The 17,927-nt window shown below is 47.0% G+C and overlaps 1 protein-coding gene across 1 annotated transcript; it reads right to left on the bottom strand.

Annotated features, from left to right (window-relative positions):
* Positions 1-5,068: 5,068 nt before the first annotated feature.
* LOC103631751 (uncharacterized) lies at positions 5,069-8,685 on the bottom strand. Its single transcript, XM_008653028.3, has 4 exons — positions 7,529-8,685; positions 6,838-7,086; positions 6,053-6,178; positions 5,069-5,933 (listed from the first exon to the last, which is right to left on the bottom strand). Exons 1-4 carry the CDS (start codon positions 8,249-8,251, stop codon positions 5,706-5,708), a joined length of 1,326 nt encoding a protein of 441 aa, XP_008651250.1. The 5' UTR covers positions 8,252-8,685; the 3' UTR covers positions 5,069-5,705.
* Between the last annotated feature and the right edge of the window lie 9,242 nt (positions 8,686-17,927).

Genomic DNA, 17,927 nt, shown 5'->3' with positions numbered 1-17,927 from the left:
ACTCGACAGAAGACAACCACACATGCTTAGAGAGACCTAAAGACCTAGAGGCCAGAGCCAAGGCTTAGTGCAGGACTCTTGTTCCGTAGTCTTTAGGACCATTCCCGCATAAGAGACTTGGGAGCCCTTCCTGCCTCTCTCACTCACTTGTAATCCCTACTATGAGCATCAAGGATCTAAGGTGACAGTAGCGCGAGCCGCCAAAGACTCGATGTAGGGACGTTCTGCCCAAACCAGTATAAACCTTGCGGCCACCGAGCACACCGTATGGAACCCATAATGTGCACATAGAAATTTATTTGTTGGAGGGGATGTTCGAAACACCGACAAGTGGTGCACTAGGTAGGGGCCTTGCACGTTCTCGATGAACTCTCTAGGCTTCGAATGGCCAACAAAGACATTGACATAGTTTGGACCCCTGAAATGACCATTCATTTTGGGTGTCTTGATTTCATCATCGATGATGGAGGGACAATGATCAGGGCCCTGGAAGCGCCAGTTACCCCACGAGCAACTTGCTCAACATTGTCGGAAACCTTGGTAGCGTTTGGAATGGGTTCTCCTGGAGGTGGTGGCGGGCAGCGACGCTCACTGCGACCCACCTTCACTGAGATCATGGGAATGCTAGACCCCATCCGAGACACATTCCATGACTTCTTCCTGTCGGGATCAAAAGGCAGACTTAGCTCCCCATCAAGCAGGGCTAGCCACGGTCTAGACTAGGAGTGCCTTGTGGCCAACCTGCTAGAGAACCTCCCATCACTCCCGGAGAGTCCTGAGGGGACCGCTACCAGAACCACGATGCGTGCCACATCATCCACCACGCCTCGACTCGACCTGCCTTCCCAAAAAACACCATCAGGACCAAGCCCTTCCTAGAGTAGCCGAAGTCCCACAACTGGGAGACGGGGGTTGCCGCGATGGTAGACGGGGCGGTTACACTGGGACACTTGGCGGACTCACGCCACGACAACTAGCGTCCACCACCGTCTGGCCTGCAAAGGGGCCAGCCCGCTATGGTTCCCCTAGGTGAGCCAGAACATCACAACCATCGTGACGCTCATGGACAAACTCCCCAAGGCAGAATCTCCGAGCGAACGAAGGACTCACCAAAAAATCTAAGGCCTCCTTGACCTCGCCAAGTACCAGCATGCCAATAGTTCCATTTCACGACACCGGGAGCTGGAGGCTAACTAATGTACCACATCCACGCTAATAGGAAACAACACCATATTTGGATAGTCGTCCGAGCTCGAGGAAGACACAACACGAGTCCCACTCCATCTGCACCCAAGGTCAGGCAGACGCGCGTGAAGCATGCCTGGCCGAGGGCACAACGAGGAAGTGTGAAAGGGTCCAGGCAACCAACATCGGTACAACTAGCGCTGTGGAGGACGCTTCAACCCCGATGAGGACCGAAGTCTGAGCCCACCCACTGAGGCCTTGGGCCTTTAATATCCACATCCTCCAGGAACTAGTACCACAGCGATACAGCATCCCCACCAACATCATGAAGTACTTGGGAGAATCGAATCCCTTGGCAGGGAGACTATCGGCTGGTGTAAAAGGTAAGAGGTACGGACTATGATGAATTCCTAATCTAGAACCCCCTGTACTTGGCGGACTCAACACGAGCGTGGCTCGAGAACCTAAGGCCCAGGTGTATCCAAAATTGGACTGACCTCGAGGAAATGTTCGTTGGAAATTTCTAGGGCACATACATGTGGCTGGGCAACCTATGGGACCTTAAGAACTATTAGCAAAAATCGGACAACACCCTAATAGACTACATCTGACGCTCGAACGAAACTGGATGTCTACTGCTCTTTGGTGGGTCCGATTACCATGCTTCAAAAAGATACCAAAAGCTTGAATGACGTGACATATTCAACGTCCGACAAGCGGTCCCGGCTTTCCTCGACTAGTCCGACCATGCCATTACCTTCGATCACTCTAACCATCATGAGCACGTTCCTCGGCCCGGGCGGTACCCGTTCATCGTCAAACCCATTGTTGGGTCGATACGACTATCAAAAATATTCGTGGATGGGGGTAGTGGGCTCAACTTTCTCTACTCTGCCGTGTTCGATGCCATGGAGCTCGATCATGATCGTCTCTGATCGTCGAGGGGACCATTTCAAGGTGTCGCGCCTGGGAGGCAAGCAACCCCGCTCGGACGAATCGATCTTCTTGTAACCTTTGGGACACCGGACAACTTCAGGACTGAGACTCTAACCTTCAAGGTAGTTGGGTTCCATGAAACCTATCACACCATCCTTGGAGGGCCATGCTACATGAAGTTCAAGACCGCCCTCAACTATATCTACCTGAAGCTCAAAATGCTGGGCCCAGTAGGAACCATCAACACGGGAACCACGACGCAGTAGCATACAAGTGCAAAGTCGAATGTTGTGACTTGGCCAAGGGAGCCATCACTACTCCGAACAATTGACAAGCAGATGCCTAATGCAAAGAGGATGAGCACGACCTTCAAACTAGTGGTCGACGTGAAGGAAGTGCCCTTGGACCCCAAGCAAGTCAACGGGTGGATGGTACACATCGGATCCAAACTCTCTCCCAAATAGGAAAGTGCACTCGTTGACATCCTCCACGAGGAGAAGGATATCTTTGTGTGGAAACCCTCTGACATGAGGGGCATCCCGAGGGAAGTCACCGAGCACTCTCTATGGATCAATCCTGGCTCCAAACCCATAAAGCATCGACTGCACCATTTTGACGAAGAGAAACAGAGAGCCATCAGAGAGGAGATCAGCAAACTCCTCACGGTCGGGTTCGTCAAGGAGATACACCATTCGGAGTGGTTAGCCAACTCGGTGCTGGTCCAGAAGAAGAGCGGGAAATGGAGGATGTGTGTTGATTACACTGGTTTCAATAAGGCATGCCCGAAGGATCTGTTTCCCCTCCCGCGCATTGACCAGGTGGTCGACTCCACCTCCGATTGTGAGATGTTGAGCTTCCTCGACGCTTACTTGAGTTATTACCAGATTGCGATGAAGGAATCTGACTTACCCGCAACCTCCTTCATCACCCACTTCGACTCATACTATTATGTAATAATGTCGTTAGATCTAAAGAATGCGGGGCAACTTATCAGGGATGCATGATCAAATACTTCGGCGACCTCGTCGATAGGTTCGTAGAGGCATACGTCGATGACATTGTGGTAAAAACTAGGCGATCTGAGGGCCTCGTAACCAATATTAGACTGACATTCGAAAGGCTAAAAGCCAACGACATCAAGTTAAACCCAAAAAATGTGTCTTCGACATCCCGAGGGGCATGTTACCTGGCTTCTTGGTTTTCGAGAAAGGGATCGAGGCCAACCTTGAGAAAGTTGCGTCCAACACAAACATGGGGCCCATACGGGATCTTAAAGGAGTTCAATGAGTCAAAGGATGACTAGCCTCCCTTAGCCACTTCATCTCGCGCCTCAGAGAGCGTGGACTGCCACTTTATAAGATGTTGCGGAAGACCGACCACTTCGAATGGACAATGGAAGAGTAGGAACCTCTCGACAACCTCAAGACTCTCCTAACTTGAGCCCTTGTCCTAGTCCCTCTGGAGGACAAGGAGCCGCTCTCGCTCTACGTGGTATGGAATTTACTTCATTAGTGAGGTCCTCACATACGCGAAGGCCCGATATCTCCAAGTACAAAAACTCATGTACGTCGTTCTTATTACTAAGCAAAATCTCAAGCATTATTTTGAGTAGCATCCTGTCACCGTGGTAACATAACCCCCCTAGGAGAAGTGATCCGCAACACGGATAATGCCGGGAGGATCACAAAGTGGACTCTCGAGCTGATGGGATACGAGATCTCCTATGCCCATGGACGGCGATCAAATCACAAGTCCTCACCGATTTCGTCACAGAATGAACCAAGACCCAAATAGAGTCGACACCGACAAACGAGTAGTGCTGGGTCATGCACTTTGATGGCTCGATGACAAAGTAAGGGGCCGATGGTGGCCTCGTATTCACATCATCATCAAGGGAACCGTTGTGATACACCATTTGACTCTACTTCCAGGCCTCGAACAACGTGGCAGAATAAGAGGCCCTCATGAATGGCCTATGTGTCGCTATCGAGTTGGCATCCGGCACCCCGAAGTTCGAGGGGATTCCCAACTCATCGTTGGGCAGGTGTTGAAGGATTCAGAATAACGCAACCCTAGGATGGACGCGTACTGTCGAGAGGTACGACGACTGGAAGATAGATTCGACGACATCGAACTAAATCACGTCCCCCAACGGGATAACGAAGCGGTAGACGCCCTTGCAAAGATGGCGCCGGGGCGAACTACGATCCCCTAGGGGTCTTTGTGACCGACCTCTTCGAGCCGACCATCTGTTACATTGAAAAGAGCCGATTGTTACAATGACCACTTGTGCTATATATAATTTGTCACCTATAGGCACGAGGCTTTAGTTTATATATATACTAATGCATATTATACTCGGGTAAAACCGGGATCCCGCAAAAACGGACAGAATAAACTCTCTCCCTTTTCCGTCCTGTTTCCAAATTTTTTCGTAAATACGGAAACACTCGGATAAAATGTAGAAAATGGTACGGGTCGGGGTGGGATTTTACCTGTCCGTTTTCAACCCTACATAGGAGTATGGAACTGAGCAGGGTTAGCTAGAGGGAACAACAGAGGTGGTGGAGCAAGACCATGTTCGTGCGCCAAGGCTCTTCATGTATAGGAACATCTCCGTCATCCTCTGCTGATCCACCAAGCAAGCTGCGCGCTCCGCCTCCTGCTCTATCCTTATCCTCACCTCCATCTCCATCTCCATACGTTCTCTCCTCTCTTCTATCCTCTCTTCTAGCTGGGCCTTGCGAAATTGCTTAATAAATAATCTTAGTGTTATTAATTCGCTAGCCTATCTTCATGCATATATGCATGTAGTACCTATTTGTCCAAAAACGCTTTTGTAAAGAAGTGTTTCTGGAAGAAATGACATCACATCACGCTGGACCATAGAGGGCAGGGCAGCACTGCATTGAGAAGGAAAAGTAAAAGGAGGCAGAGAGACAGAGTGTGGGGGCAAACCAACCGAAGGGTATTGGAATCGGAGACGCGTAATGCGGACGACATCAGCGCCTGCATCCTTGGACACAAGAAAGAAAAAGACGCATGCGCTATTTCATCGCTATGTGCATGCACGGGTACATGAGACAAACGACGTCCTATGCAAAATTTTGTCACAGCCCCAGCCTCCTGCACATACGCGCGCACACGTACACGTACACAGAGCGACGCCGGCTGGTCACCCGGCGGCCTCTTCCTCCTCAGCGCAGCACCCCACCACACACACACACACACACGTCGTCAGTGATCTGTGCAGCACAAGGACTGGATCGATCGGAGAGCTAGCTGCAGGGAGCGCGCAGGCAGCTGCTGCTGCTTCAGCACGCACATGCACAGCAGCGCACAGCGCCGTCCATCAGGGGCACCTGCTGCGTGCTGCTCCTCGCTTGCTCACTCACGCCGCCCAGTCGTCGTCACCAGCAGTCCCCGCTCGACATCCCTCTTGGCTTGCTACATACGGGGTAGTACATACATAGCAGCCGGCCGGCCGGCCGACCGCTAGCTAGGTCACGATCGTCGTCGTCACACGGAGCAGCGAGCAGCAGGCGCAGCAACACCACCATGCATGCACGCTCTGTGGACGACGACTACACCGAGGCCGAGGAAACCTTGGCTCCAGCCACCGCTGCTGCCACCTCCGCCTGCCACCTCCCGGCGATGTCGGCGGCGGCCCTCAGCGCGTCCGCGCCAGCGCCGAGCAAGCCCTGGCCGGAGAACCCCACGCGGTACAGCCCGTTGGGACCCCTCCACCTGTCGTCGTCGCTCGGCTGCTCAGCTTTCGCCTTTCCGTCCTCGGTGAACAGCTCGCCGTCATCCTGCATACATGTGCACGCCCACCACGTAGGTAGTAGTAGTACCGATCAGTAACAGGAGCTGAGTGTCGATCAGTTAGCTAGCTATAGGCGCGGCGCGCGGCCGGCGACGACGTACGTGCCTTGAGCCAGCAAGGGACGTTGCTTCTGTAGCCGGTGGCGAAGATGACAGAGTCGAAGGCCATCTCGTCGCCGTTCACGAACCTCACCCCGTTGCTGCCGGTGAATGACTCCACTTCTGGCACGATCTGCATCATCACAAGTGCACACATAAATATGTTATGTGTATGGACAAATAAAATGCATGTTTGAACGCAGAAATTAGGTGAAATGGAATATATATACATCGGACCACCATCACATGATTGCACATTTTGCCACAAAGTTAGCTGCTAGCTTAGCCATCATCAGCACGCAAATAAGGGCATCGGACAATGGTCCATGGAGATGCCATTTTTGTTCAGCCAGCAGTTATTTTGTTGTCATGCAAGCATGATGCTATACGCCCAAGTACAGACGCCTGCATCTGCATGCACCAGGCAGGCACCCTAGCTAGTAGAGCAAGAAGAGACCGGGGACGGGGAGGGTGTAAAAAATATATAATAATAAAGCCATGGTCCATGCAAAGAGGCATGCATGCATGCGGATAAAACTGTAAAAACTAGTAGTTTTCACACTCATCAGCCCACGCACACACTACCACCAACAACAAAGGGATAGGGAAAAGAATGTTGTATGAACCTCAAAAGTGAAAGCTAGCGTTGGCATGACATGCGAAAGGAAGCAACAGGAAGGAATGAATGAAAGATGCATGGATGGATGCACTCCTAGTACACTCCTCCATTCCCATGCACGAACGACGTCACTCTTCTTTATTTCAGTGTGACCCTTTGACAGCAGCCCTCACCTTGATGTTTCCAGATTTGATGAACGACCATGCTCCCACGTCCAGAACAGGGCTCTTGCCGGTGACGTTCTTGATCTCCAGCGGGCCTAGCTTGGGCCTCCTCAGCCCGTGCTTCTCGGTGTCACCCAGGACCATCCTCGCCACCAGGAGCAGGAGCCTGTCCACCATCTTGATCGGCAGCCATCGGAGCAGTTTCATGGCGATGCCGAACGTTGAGGCCCCGAACATCTCTCTCGGCAGAACGTGCACCTGTTTCGTTTCATAAGCACGACATACGATGCGCATTATTGGTCCATATATGATTAAGCTCCAGTACACAGTAGTAATAAAAGCCATACACACACACATATATAGAACCTATTCACTTCTTCATGGAATTATATATTAATGACTAGCAATGCAACATATTATATATAAATATCACAGTTCTATATAGCTAGAAAACTGAAAGGTTACTGCATTTTTTAAATTTCTTAAAAATAGATAGCGACTAGAGATATGACGTGATCAAGTAAGATAAATGGCAACAATGTATGTCGGAGTACATGAAACTCGGATCAACAAGTGTGTCCAACAGTATTATGTATATAGCAAGCTGATATATAATTAAGCAGCTAGTAGCTAGAGGATTAATATATATAGGAAGGAAGAAGATGGAAAAAGAGGGCTAGCTTAGCTGCTGGTAACTTACCCCGCTCCTGACGGACATGAAGGGCATGGCACCGTGCTCGCACAAGTCCAAGCACATCTCCATGCCGGAGTTGCCACAGCCCACGACCAGGACCCTCATGCCCTTGAACCTCTCCCCGCTCCTGTACGTGCTGGAGTGCAGCACCTCCCCGCCGAACCTCTCCCTCCCCTTCACCGTGGGCACCACCACCTCCGCGTTCTCCCCGCTGGCCACCACCAGCCACGGCGACACGTACTCGGTCTCAGTCGTCGTCTCCGCCGCCGCGCCGCCGCCCGCGGCAGTCGACGACGACGACACCGCCGTGACCCTCCAGAGCGACGCCTCCGCGTCGTACCGCGCGCAGGTCACCGTGCGCCCGAACAGCGGGGCCACGGCGAAGCGCGCGGCGTAGGAGCGGAGGTACCGGAGGAAGTCGTGCTTCGTCGGGTACGTGGGGAAGTCGGCCGGGAAGCGGGCGTGCGGGAGCTCGCAGAACACCTTGGGGAGGTGCAGCCGGAGCCGGTCGTACGTGCGGTTCGTCCACAGGTCGGCGATGCCGTCGGAACGCTCCAGCACCGTGAAGGGCACCGCGTGCCGGCTCAGCGTCGCCGCCACGGCCAGCCCGGACGGCCCCGCGCCGACGATGATGGGGCCACGCACCAAGCGCGCGGCGGCCGAGCTCTCCCGCCGCCTGCTAGGGCTGCCTGCACCACCTGCGTCGTCACCAGCAACTTGCCCCTGCATGGCGGCCGGCCGGTGCAACAAGCCAATACAAGCACCCCACCAATGAGCTAAAGCTTAGCTTATTAGCTACAGAATATATGTAGCTAGCTAGGCACACAACACCAAATGCAAGCCGTCTCTCAGCTCAGCTTAGCTCAGCTCTTGCAAGACGTATGTATTGCAAAGCACCGGCAACGGAAGCAAGCAGGTGATGCGATGGACGACGCAACACTAGCTAGCAGCTGACTCCTCCTAGTCATAGGAAAGGACGATGGACACCATCCGTTGCATCACACACACACTCCCTGTCTCGCTCAGCTCTGATGGATGAGAGGTAGCTCAAGGTATAGGCAACGTCTCTTTTTACCACTCCTCTTGCATGCACTACAGTGACAGCGGAAGCACGGAGGGGAGTTGAAAAAAAATGAAAAGGCCTAGTGAGCTCCTCAGGCTATACTAGCCGGCGAGGGTCCCTCTCCCCTATATATAAGGGGATGTGAAATGTAAAAGGACTGGTGGACTGCTTACATTGTAGGGCTTGTTCGGTTATTCCCAATACATATGGATAGGATGGGATTGGAAAAAATTGTGAAGAAGTTTGACTTGTTTGGGATTCAAACCCATCCAATCCCGCTCAATCCACATGGATTGAGAGCTAACCGAACAAGCCCGTACATGGACCATTTTTATCACCACTGTTGGAATGATTGCCACCAATCTTTCAAGGACCAAAAAAATAATAGTTTTTTCTCCTCTATTCTAGTAATATTTTGGGGGGTTTTTTCCCCCTAGCTAGAACTACAAGATGTGTGCTCCTCAGCAGGAACTCCTAGAACTCAGAGATCATCAAATCTGATATGAGATCCTGTCATGCAATGCACTGCATTTCGACAGGCTAATCGTGTAGGCGCCATTGCCAGCATATGCATGAACATTGTTTCCCGTGTAGTTTCCGCGGATCTTAAGACGGATCCTTCAAAGTGGTCCTTTGTCTCTGTTCATCCAACCATCATCCAACCAGTAATCACTAATCTCCTTGTTCTCTGAATGATAAGCATGGGTACTGCTGCCCCATATATATCCACACATGGGGCAGAAATTATATATACAGATGGGCTTTCTTCTGAATATATAGCAGAAAATTGCTGGCAGGTACAAGGTCCTGAACTGGGACATTCTGGGGTGCTTTGACAGACAGCCTACGTCAACCCGTTTGTTTAAAAATAAGATCCACAAGGATCTTCAGAGCTTACTTTATTAGCAGTCTATCACCTAGCTACTTAGAACCTACTAATTGCTAACTAATTTCACGTTTGGACTAATGAACCGGCTTAGTGGAGTAGGAAGCAGGGAGGAAAGGACACAGAGGGGAAGAAACCCAGATTCATTGTTGCAATTTGTAATGGTTTACTTTTGTAATTGACTAGTATGTATCATCAGATAGGGAAGAATCAGACAGGGAAGAAGTAAATGGAGCCTACTGAATCCCTGACACAGGTGATCATTATTAAAAGCTACAGATTCATTAGATGCTGTCTGGTTTAGGCCCCCTGCCTCCACTAAGTGTGACATAATCCAATTAACAAAATCATGTAATCAATACGTTGACATGGTGACAAATTCTACAATGCTAATCCATACATAGGTCGAGGACACTACAGCTACCCACAGATCTCACCAGCACATGGATGTTCACATTGAACACACGTTGCATGATGTGCAAGCAGAATTCAATAACAGAAGGGGCTGCTGCCCTATCTTAGTGAAATATTAGCTGTTCTGTTTGGAGGTTGTGCTTCTGCGTAGTTGGGTAATGGCACTTTCAGTTCAACTCATAAAGAAGAGATGGAAGAATGAAGGGGTCAGATATGATATTATTCTTTTTCTTCAAGATGCTCGGCAAACATGGATACCATGATGAAGTCGCAGCATCATATGACTAACTTGCTGGATATTGGGAAGTCAGATACATTAAAAACTCTTGGCAAACTAGACCTCAACCTAAAGGCAATGTGGAAACAGGAATGGCAACTAATAATCAAACATAATTCAATGGAGTTCAGCAAGATTGGTCGAACCAGTACGCACTATTGATGGGCTTACATTTCAGAAAACATAGTACCCACAGCTTCAGTTTATCGCCCGCATCTGCAGAAGAAATCATCCCAGAGTTAGAGGCAGGGTTCGTTGTAAAGCAGTTCGTCTAGAACTAGATACGAGATTGAATCGGAGCTAAAAGATTAGAGAGAATTTATTACCCACGTTCCTTTAAAAAGGAATTAATCACCCCAAAAAATGCAGGAATAAACTATGTATACAGGAGGAAGTAGGAACACACCTTAGCCAACAAACTTTCACAACTAGAAACCTCCGGATGTTGGAGGCATTTCATCGAACACACTTTCGGTGTGACAATAGCGCCGTTCCAATCTTGGGTCTTCAACTGCATCTGCAAAACAAAAAAAACTAATCAACGGAGGACAGATCTGATGAACCAACCGATCATACGCTGCTGACCCCCCCCCCCCCCACCGGCGAAAAAAATTGGAGTGCGAGGACAGGGGGTTCCATATGAATACGCCTTCCAGGTAGGAAGGCGAGTTAAAAGGAATATGTGTTCTTGTTCTGAAAACATAGAGCACAAATACGCTACCGATCAACCGATGTGAATATTATGTGTACAGTACAGAGATGAAGGAACCAAAACCCAAAAATTCAGACATTATGTTCGGCGAATAAGGATCATATCTAGTGCTACGAGGACACTATAAAGCATTATCACCTAGTAAACACAATTCAGAGATGAATATGCCTTGCTTCACTCCTCGGGCAGTCCAAATCGTATTCCTAGTAGGATCAAGGAAAGGTCGTACATTCATGTTCTTTCTAATGGGGTATGTTCTATGTTCTAGTTTTAGTGTGAAGTTGTAGTTTGTAATATTAATTTAAATAGTTTTAAAAATATTTTTAATCTAAATAATAAACAAGATGACTTAAATAAATACCTTTTAAAGGCTTATATCTCCAACTACATGATTTTCTGGAGCAACTAATTTAAATTTTTTGGAGTCGGAGCTGTCCCAAATTTGACACTTCATTCTTTGCAATTCCAGTGCTGCAACTACCAATAATGAGCAGCGCAAACTGTTCGTCATGCGTAAATATTTATTTGTTTAGGGTATGTTTAGGGATCATTTTTAATCACTGAAACCAAAAAGGATAGGGGCTAAAATTTAATTCTTGGAATAAAGGAACCAAATAAGTTCTTACTATACTCATATAGTTATATCCAGTTACTTTGTGTTGGGGAGTGAAGACCTGAAACTGACGTTATTTGAAAAGCAAAGGTTTCAAACGATGATCCTCAAAGATAAATATAATAAGGTCTTTAAATGTTCATGAATGCAGGGAAAATGTTGCAGCAGATAAAAGCACAGTGAAGGCAGAGAAGCGAGAAGCATAACACAGGAGGGCAACTCCCGGCCGAAGTCCCAAAGGCTCACTAAAGACTCTAAGGGCTTGTTTGAGAGCAAGAGTATTGGAGAGGTTTGAGAGGACTATAACCTCTTACTATTTAATTTTGAATAGGCACCTCAATCCCCTCCAATGCACTTGCTTCCAAAGAGGCCCTAAAGACTAATGTCATGGAGAGCTTTGGATGATGTCGGCAAATGCTACCTGAGAGCATCTAGAGGGGTCTATAGGTATACTACAAAAATCAACTCTAAACAACACAAACATGATTTATAATAAGTGTTAGTGAGAACTAAAACCAAGTCAGGATGAGACAAGAGATGGAGAGAGAACTCTTCTCTTGATTGCTCTTTTAATATGAGTAATAGACTTAGGAGCAATATTGCAAGAGAGTAGAGAACTCAAGAAGACAGTAATCACAAAAAGTAAATCGACAAGTGACATCAATTTTTACCGTGGTTCGACCAATACCTACTCCATATTGTAGAGACCTCCTTTAGTCAAGGGTTGCGCTCAACCCCTCTCAAATAATCCAAAGATCAAACTTGAGTGCCACAAATATCTTCCTTATATAGAAATCATGTTGTGAGGAATCTCCATAAATTAGAGTCTCTCACGCCTTACACAATTGATTAAAAACAAAATTAGAGTAAGGATGGGAGTAGAAAAGCACACAAGAGCACAACACAACAACAACACGCTCACAAGTGAAAAGAGAGAACGCACGAAACACAGCGGCTGAGTTACACCTCAAGAACGAGCTCAAATATCTCTCTAGCAAAACAATAGCGTGGTCGCAAAGATTCGGAGTTGTAGTGTGCTCAAAGAGTGCTTGGGTTGACAGCTTCATGTGCCTAGCTTCATGTGCCTAGCGTGTCCTTTTATAGCCCCAAGGGAAAAAGGAGTCGTTTGATCTTCATTTGGAAGGTATTGGTTGCCTTCTGTCCGCGGGTGCACCGGACTGTCCGGTGCACAACGGACACTGCACAGTAGATGGTTTGTTTCCTTCCCTGGCGAAATCGATAGTTGCCGACTGTTGGTCAATCAGCACATCGGATAGTCCGACGGTGCACCGGACAGTCCAGTGTAGCCTGGTGACCGTTGCCGAGCTAACGTGGTCGGCGTTGATCGTGTTGCCGACCATTGGCTGAGGCGCATGGTTGGCACACCGTACAGTCGGTGCACACCAGACATTCCAGTGATTTATAGCCACGGCGCCTCGACAAAAACCCAAGAGCGGCTTGTTCATTGACTGACAGCCTGGGTACCAGACACTGTACGGTGCACACCGGACAGTCCGGTGCTCCCCAGACTGGCACATGTTTGGTCAAACTTAGCCAAACACCATTTCTCCAAATTAGTTCGACTAGAAAAGTTTCCTAGCACTTAGATGAACATATTTAGCAACTAAAACAATTTACTAAGTGCTAGAATCGTACTCTTATTCCTTCTATCCAATATGATTTACAATATGCTCCAAAATGCACTTTTCTTATATTTCTCAATTTGCCTTTCAAACACATGTGCTCATGCGCATATGAGAAACTATTAGTCTATAGTAATGTGTTGAGCACTTAATCACCAAAACAAATAGAAATGGTCCAAAGGCACATTTTCCTTTCAATCTCCCCCTTTTTGGTGATTTATGCCAACACATCAAAAGCAACTTAAAGAGGTACTAACATACCCAATATGAGACAAAATTTGCAAATTGAAGTCAAATCAAACACCAATAGAATAAGTCTAGGATTTGGTATATTTGGATCATTTTGCCACCACTTGATTTATTTTCACAAAGCAAATTCATTTTCTTACTTCTATGTCAAAAACACTTTGTTTTAGCAAAAAAAACCAATTTTCAAGACTAGTTTTGATCAAAAGCCAAAAACTCACCTTTTCTCATAATAAGGATTTCTCCCCCACAAGAGAGTAGTTTTCAATAAGGGAGTTTTGATCAAAAGACAAGTATTAACACAATATTTTTTGAAAATTCACAAGTGGCGGTCGATCCAGTTGCTTTGGCCTTAATTGCTCCCCCTTTGGCATTAAGCACCACTATAAACCTCATTGTCTCACCAAAAATTGTGAATTAAGAGCAAGAAGGCAATGAACACAAAGGGCAACATGAACATGATACTGTTATGTCGTGGAAGCCTTGTTCGTTGATCAAGTTCACCATTTTCCTTTCCATTCACATTTGAGACAACACCAAAATCACTTAAGCAAACATGTTAGTCTCAAAGGGTCAAGTTGTAGCATATCCTCCCTGAAAGTCGCCTAGAGGGGGGTGAATAGGCAGAATCTGAAATTTATAAACTTTAAGCACAACTACAAGCCGGGTTAGCGTTATAAATATAAACGAGTCCGAAAGAGAGGGCGAAAACAAATCAACCAAAGAAATAGAGCGGATGACACAGTGATCTGTTTTACCGAGGTTCGGTTCTTGAAAACCTACTCCCCGTTGAGGTGGTCACAAAGACCGGGTCTCTTTCAACCCTTTCCCTCTCTCAAACGGTCACTTAGACCGAGTGAGCTTCTCTTCTCAATCAACCGGGACACTTAGTCCCCACAAGGACCACCACACAATTGGTGTCTCTTGCTTTGATTACAATGATCTTGGGAGCAAGAAAGAAGGAAGAAGGAAAGCGATCCAAGCGCAAGAGCTCAAATGAACACGGCAAAACTCTCTCTTCTAGTCATTATTGCTTTGAGTGGAATTGGGACTTGGAGAGATTTTGATTCACTCTAATTGTGTCTTAAATTGAATGCTATAGCTCTTGTATTGAATGTGTTGGCTGAAAACTTGGATACCTTGAATGAGTGGTGGTTGGGGGTATTTATAGCCCCAACCACCAAAGTGGCCGTTGGGGAAGGCTGCTGTTGTATGGCGCACCGGACAGTCCGGTGCGCCAGCCACGTCACCCAACCGTTAGGGTTGGACTGTTGGAGCTCTGACAAGTGGGGCCACTGGACAGTCCGGTGGTGCACCGGTCAGTCACTGTTCACTGTTCGGTGCGCCTTCTGGCGCCTGCTCTGACTTCTGCGCGCGCAGTTGCACTGTTCACGTTCACTGTAGCCTTTTGCAGACGACCGTTGGCGCAGTTAGCCGTTGCTCCGCTGGCACACCGGACAGTCCGGTGTTACACCGGACAGTCCGGTGAATTATAGCGGAGTGGCTCCCCAAATTCCCGAAGCTGAGCAGTTCAGAGTGAATCCACCCTGGTGCATCGGACACTGTCTGGTGGTGCACCGAACACTGTCCAGTGGCACACCGGACAGTCCGGTGCGCCAGACCAGGGCAGCCTTCTTGGACTTACCAGTGTCTTTTGCTCTTTTTATTTGAACCCTTTCTTGGACTTTTTATTGGTTTGTGTTGAACCTTTGACACCTGTAGAACTCATAATCTAAAGCAAACTAGTTAGTCCAACAATTTGTGTTGGGCAATTCAACTACCTAAATCATTTAGGAAAAAAGGTTTGACCCTATTTCCCTTTCAATCTCCCCCTTTTTGGTGATTGATGCCAACACAAACCAAAGAAAATATAAAAGTGCAGAATTGAACTAGTTTGCATAAGGTAAGTGCAAAGGTTGCTTGGAATGAAACCAATAATTATTTCTACTAGATATGCATGGATGGTTTTCTTCTTATTTAAAATTTTGGACCACGCTTGCACCACAAGTTTTGTTTTGCAAATTCTTTATAAAATTCTTTTCAAAACTTTTTGCAAATAGTCAAAGGTATATGAATAAGATTAAAAGAGGCATTTTCAAGTTTTGAAATTTTCTCCCCCTATTTCAAATGTTTTTCCTTTGACTTAAACAAAACTCCCCCTCAATGAAATTCTCCTCTTAGTGTTCAAGAGGGTTTTACAAATTTTTGAAGATACTTTCTCCCCTTTTGAAAACACATTAAGATATCAATTTGAAAACTTCATTTTAAAATTTGGTGGTGGTGCGGTACTTTTGCTTTGGGCTCATACTTTCTCCCCCTTTGGCATGAATCGCCAAAAACGGATACTTGTGAGTGGAATATAAGCCCTTTTACTTTCTCTCAACTAGCAAACAAAGAAATATGAGTGAAAGATTATACCAATGTGGAGAACTATGTGGAATACCGGCAAAGAGTAGATAACACCGATAGAGTGGAGTGGCAGCGTCGTCTTTGCCAAATACTCCATTTCCCTTTCAATTCTATGACTAAGCATAATAATACACTTGAAAACACATTAGTCATAGACATAAAAGAGATATGATTAAAGGTATATAAATGAGCTATGTGTGCAAAGTATCAATCAAAGTTCCGAGAATCAAGAATGTTTAGCTCATTCCTAAGTTTGATAAAGGTTTTCTCATCTAAAGGCTTGGTAAAGATATCGGCCAATTGATCTTTGGTGTTAATATAGGCTATCTCGATATCCCCCCTTTGTTGGTGATCTCTCAAAAAGTGATACCGAATGGCTACGTGCTTAGTGCGGCTGTGTTCAACGGGATTATCCGCCATGCGGATTGCACTCTCATTATCACATAGGAGAGGGACTTTGCTAAATTTGTAGCCATAGTCCCTGAGGGTTTGCCTCATCCAAAGCAATTGCGCGCAACAATGGCCTGCGACAATATACTCGGCTTCGGCGGTAGAAAGAGCTACTGAGTTTTGTTTCTTTGAAGCCCAAGACACCAGGGATCTCCCCAGAAACTGACAAGTCCCTGATGTGCTCTTCCTATCAATTTTACACCCTGCCCAATCAGCATCTGAATATCCTAATAAATCAAAAAAGGATCCCTTGGGGTACCAAAGGCCAAACTTAGGTGTATGAACTAAATATCTCAAGATTCTCTTCACGGCCCTAAGGTGAACTTCCTTAGGATCGGCTTGAAACCTTGCACACATGCATATGGAAAGCATAATATCCGGTCAAGATGCACATAAATAGAGTAAAGATCCTATCATCGACCGATATACCTTTTGATCTACGGATTTACCTCCTGTGTCGAGGTCGAGATGCCCATTGGTTCCCATGGGTCTCTTGATGGGCTTGGCATCCTTCATTCCAAACTTGGTGAGTATGTCTTGAATGTACTTCATTTGGCTGATGAAGGTGCCCTCTTGGAGTTGCTTGACTTGAAATCCTAGAAAATACTTCAACTCCCCCATCATTGACATCTTGAATTTTTGTACCATGATCCTACTAAACTCTTCACAAATAGATTTGTTAGTAGACCCAAATATGATATCATCAACATAAACTTGGCATACAAACAAATCATTTGCAATTGTTTTAGTAAAGAGAGTAGGATCGGCTTTGCCAACTTTGAAGCCATTAGTGATAAGAAAATCTTTTAGGTATTCATACCATGCTCTTGGGGCTTGCTTGAGCCCATAAAGCGCCTTAGAGAGTTCGTAAACATGATTAGGATACTCACTATCTTCAAAGCCGGGAGGTTGCTCAACATAGACCTCTTCCTTGATTGGTCCATTGAGGAAGGCACTCTTCACGTCCATTTGATAAAGCTTGAAGCCATGGTAAGTAGCATATGTAAGTAATATACGAATTGACTCAAGCCTAGCTACGGGTGCATAAGTTTCACCAAAATCCAAACCTTCGACTTGTGAATAACTCTTGACCACAAGTCGGGCTTTGTTCCTTGTCACCACACCATGCTCATCTTGCTTGTTGCGGAAGACCCACTTGGTTCCTACAACATTTTGGTTAGGACGTGGAACCTGAGAGCACCTAGAGGGGGGTGAATAGGTGATCCTGTAAAACTTGAAACTTAAAGCCACAAACTTGATTAAGTGTTAGAGCAATAAAGCCAAGTGGCTAGAGAGGAGTTCTTGCTAAACACGATAACCACAAAGAAATCAACACAGAGAGGCACAGTAGTTTATCCCGTGGTTCGGCCAAGTCCAACACTTGCCTACTCCATGTTGTGGCGTCCCAACGGACGAGGGTTGCACTCAACCCCTTTCAAGCGGTCCAAAGACCCACTTGAATACCACGATGTTTCTCTTTGTTTCACTATATCCCGCTTGTGAGGAATCTCCACAACTTGGAGCCTCTCGCCCTTATAATTTGATTATCACAAAGAAGCACGGAAGTAAGGATGGGATGAGCGACACACACAAGACACAAAATCAGAGCAAAACACGCACACAAGTCACAACTTGAGCTCGCAACACAACCCGAAGAGTTCTCTACTCAAATGGAGCTCTAGTTGCTATCAC

This window comes from Zea mays, chromosome 1 (genome assembly GCF_902167145.1).
Source record: "Zea mays cultivar B73 chromosome 1, Zm-B73-REFERENCE-NAM-5.0, whole genome shotgun sequence".
In the NCBI taxonomy this organism is placed as follows: Eukaryota; Viridiplantae; Streptophyta; class Magnoliopsida; order Poales; family Poaceae; genus Zea; species Zea mays.
This window is presented reverse-complemented; position numbering and strand designations above follow the sequence as displayed.